A 3,575-nucleotide genomic window follows, 5' to 3' on the forward strand; every position below is an offset into this window, starting at 1 on the left:
CCCGTGTTAACGTTGAAGCCAACAATTTAGTTTCCGAAATGAACGCTTGACGTCGCCACTCGCTCGTACGTGTAAGTGGCGCTATGTGGTAGTGTACGCATCGGCTGGCATGCGGACACGGAACGCCCCGAGCGCTTCCGGCGGTTGAGGTGATAAGCTCGCTCAGATCACCCCAAGAGCTGGCTTCAGCGGGCCACTGATATAGGTATGTCTATGGTTTCAATCGGTATTTTATTTGAAACACCAGCTTCAGCGACATCTGTACCAGGACCATCGGGCCACTTTCTACATCGCTGCTTCGAGCGATTACAAACCATGTGAACCAGCTATGCAACCACAATGTAGTTTAGATCTACGAATTTTCAAGGAGGATAGATATCGTTGTTGTTTTTTCTACACACGTGAAATACTCTGAAGGTCAAACGATATTGGAACACAATTTGACAAGAGGTGATATTAAACCACATACCATGCCACACACAGTGAATACATTTTACAAAACAGGATAAGGTTTTGGCAAAACTTGCCAAAGGCAAGGAATAAATGGTTATTATGGCAGGCCAAATATGCGCCGCAGAAACGGTTGAATTGTTGATTTCCTAAGGATGTCACACAGTTAAAACTTCAAGGCCAATACCACCGAAGAGAGAGAGAGATGTTGCTAAACTTCTGTCACCCCTGTCTGAGACCAGAGATCAGCTGTAGTACAATAAGCACCGAAGGGTACGACGTAAAGAATCTTGTGAACGAATCATCGCAGGGTTTTTTGGCGTACGCATGCATAAAACCACCCATAAACATTGACCTAACCTTTATTTGCAACGTTGAAATAAGTCGAGTTATAGTCTGGCCCTCAGTCGGCTCCCAGAAATCGTCCGGGTTTCAGCTGATGGCTAAATCAACTACCGATACTGGAGCACCTTACTCCACATTGTCAAATGCATATTTAAGTGCTGCTCAGGGTGGAGTAATTTTCTACAGGAGAGACATTAACGAGACTCTGACTTGCGTGCCGAACGGCTTCTTACAGCGGTACATCAAGATTTCTGATCACTATGCCGTGAACAAGGCTACTAATCTCAGACTTTGCATTGTCAAAACGGAAAACTCTGTTCCTGCCATTGGAAGAATTGAAGTTTGGGGGAGAGTCGCACGATGCTGTGGAAGAGACGTCATTGCTGGAGTAAATTCCCTCTGGACACAAGAACATAGTCCCCGTATTCCTACTATTGATGAAATTAGAGAGTCTCCTACAAAAAAAGATGATCATGATAGTTTGTGAGTATTTTCATAGTCTTCTTCGACCACAGGAAGGCGTTGTAATGTGAAAAGAAAAAAAAAGTAGGCAAATTTCGTTCCTCAGGGAAAGCGAAGCGTTGGAAAAAAATATCGTTCTAATAATGCTGTTTTCGTGTAGAAACCCTATGATGGAAACTATGATAAGGTGCAAGTTTGTAACTGTCATATAACAAATCCAGGTGAAAAACACTCTGTTTTGTAACTTTATACTATGCGTAATCACAGGTTACTGATATTCAGACAATACCAAAGTTGCAAAGTCAAGATTTTTCTTAAAAATGCATTGTTTCGTTAATGTTATGAATTTTAGCCTCATGTAATATTGTTCTGGTGGATTTTGATATTCACTTAATCAATTATGGTTAGTTATGAAGTACAGGAATTTTTTCATTCTGGTATTATTTCTTTCAGGGAGAAGAGTAACTGCGCTGTAGAAGTACCAGAAGATTTTCTCGATCCAATAACGTATGAAGTAATGGTGCAACCGATTATGCTGCCAAGCGGCAAGATCATTGATCAATTGACTCTAGAACGGCATGAGCAAAACGAAGCCTTATGGGGTCGCTCACCATCTGATCCATTCACCGGTATTCCGTTTGGAAATACTTGTCAACCAATAATAGCAACATCGCTTAAAGCAAGAATTGACAAATTCCTAATAGAAAATAGTAATGATGACAATATAAAAAAATTACCAAGAACAGTCGGTCGGAAGATATCGCAAGTATGTGATCAATTAGTGGGTGTTGAAAGAACTGTCTGTGCAAATAGCAAATCCACTGTTCTAAAAGTGAAATCTAGTCATACATTGAAGCGAAACATTCCGTCGAACTTGACGAATAGCCAGCACAAACTTCCGGTTCTAGTTATGTGCACCAAACAATCCTTAGATTTGACGGAATCTAAACGAACTCGATTAAGCAAAACTCCGCAATGCTGTACTGTCAGCGATGATATCGATATTGAGGGTGATTGTGCGAGGAATATTAGCAATGAAATTGACGGTGATTTGGAATTGAATGTTAAGTCTGTCTTATCAGGTCTCAAACGATTCAATGGGCCAAAAACTCGCGAAGCATCTGGAGTACCGAAAGGTTGCTCATGTTGCAAGTCTAGTATTCTGTACAAATTGCCATGCAAGCACGTTATTTGTAGGAGAGTTCTTACAACTGTGAAATTGCCAAAGTGCCAGCATTGCGGCTTGTCTTACTCAACGCGTGACCCGATAAGGATACATGACTAGCTCTTTCCTAGAATTGATTGTTAAGTGTAAATAGTTTGACAATATTGTTGTTCAAATTTGTAATAAACGATCTTCTTTATATTGAAATTCATTTATTTTACCTCGATTCAAAGTTGATCTAACTCGTTTGCTCTAAAGAGAGCAATACATTCCTGTTCTGATTGACGATTTCATATTTTGCGATGTCCAGGCACTTTTCCTTTACGTAATCCTTGATTCAATGAGGTTTTGAAATTTTTAGAGAAATATCGGTATTTCGCAACTTTGTGATTGTCTATTCAGTAAATCGTATAATAAAGTAAAATATACTCTTATTTTACAAACTCGCCTATTCGAAAGCAGTGATGGGAAAATTGTAGTTAATTATAAATTATATATGCAATATTAATGTAATTTGTATTTTATTCCGGCCTGATTACAAAATCTAAATATAATTTTTATAAATTTTTTTCTAATTACGAATCACACACGTAATTTGTAATTAAAACGCAATAGAAATGCAATTATATATAAATTGTAATTCAGATGTGCTCAATACTGCTTCAAAGTTATTTTAAAGTTATAAATAGCATTTTATTTCCCATGTTTAATTATCTCAAAGTTACTAACTTCAATCTCGTCTCTTGTTTCAGACGTAAAAAGTAAGCCCAAGGATTTTTATGCCATATGAATTTTACCCATCACCATGAAACTTCTGCACAGTAATTCAGAAATAGCATGTAATTGTAGAATGAACCCTAGTACGTTTTAAATCAATTAGTCGTTTCAACTGACCTGTTGCAATCAAATTAAAAGCGATTTGTTTTATAAATGCAACTTTCTTCTGGCGAATCCAAATGAATGAACTGTTCATTTATCTATACAATTATTTGATGTTATTAGTGACTAAGAAACTAATAAATGTAAAATGATTGAAGTCTGTATCACAGAAAATCATTCGACTAGCAATCGATTCTCTCTACAATAACTGTTTAATTTAGTTTAAAACACTATTCCGAGTAAAAATATTGTTTTTGAAATGAGGAAATGATGA

General features: G+C 37.5%; 1 protein-coding gene across 1 annotated transcript; it reads left to right on the forward strand.

Moving 5' to 3' along the window:
- Positions 1–254: 254 nt before the first annotated feature.
- On the forward strand, positions 255–2,621 carry LOC124212923 (RING finger protein 37). The gene is made up of 2 exons (XM_046613559.2): positions 255–1,278; positions 1,711–2,621. The coding sequence occupies exons 1-2, from the start codon at positions 656–658 to the stop codon at positions 2,540–2,542; spliced, it is 1,455 nt and encodes a 484-aa protein (XP_046469515.1). The 5' UTR covers positions 255–655; the 3' UTR covers positions 2,543–2,621.
- Positions 2,622–3,575: the final 954 nt, after the last annotated feature.

The sequence above is a fragment of the Neodiprion pinetum genome, chromosome 2, assembly GCF_021155775.2.
Source record: "Neodiprion pinetum isolate iyNeoPine1 chromosome 2, iyNeoPine1.2, whole genome shotgun sequence".
In the NCBI taxonomy this organism is placed as follows: domain Eukaryota; kingdom Metazoa; phylum Arthropoda; class Insecta; order Hymenoptera; family Diprionidae; genus Neodiprion; species Neodiprion pinetum.

Coding starts and splice junctions, on each gene's coding strand:
- LOC124212923 (XM_046613559.2), top strand. CDS start 656: ATGTTGCTAAACTTCTGTCACCCCTGTCTGAGACCAGAGATCAGCTGT. Junction 1,279..1,710: donor AAAGATGATCATGATAGTTT/GTGAGTATTTTC, acceptor TATTTCTTTCAG/GGAGAAGAGTAACTGCGCTG.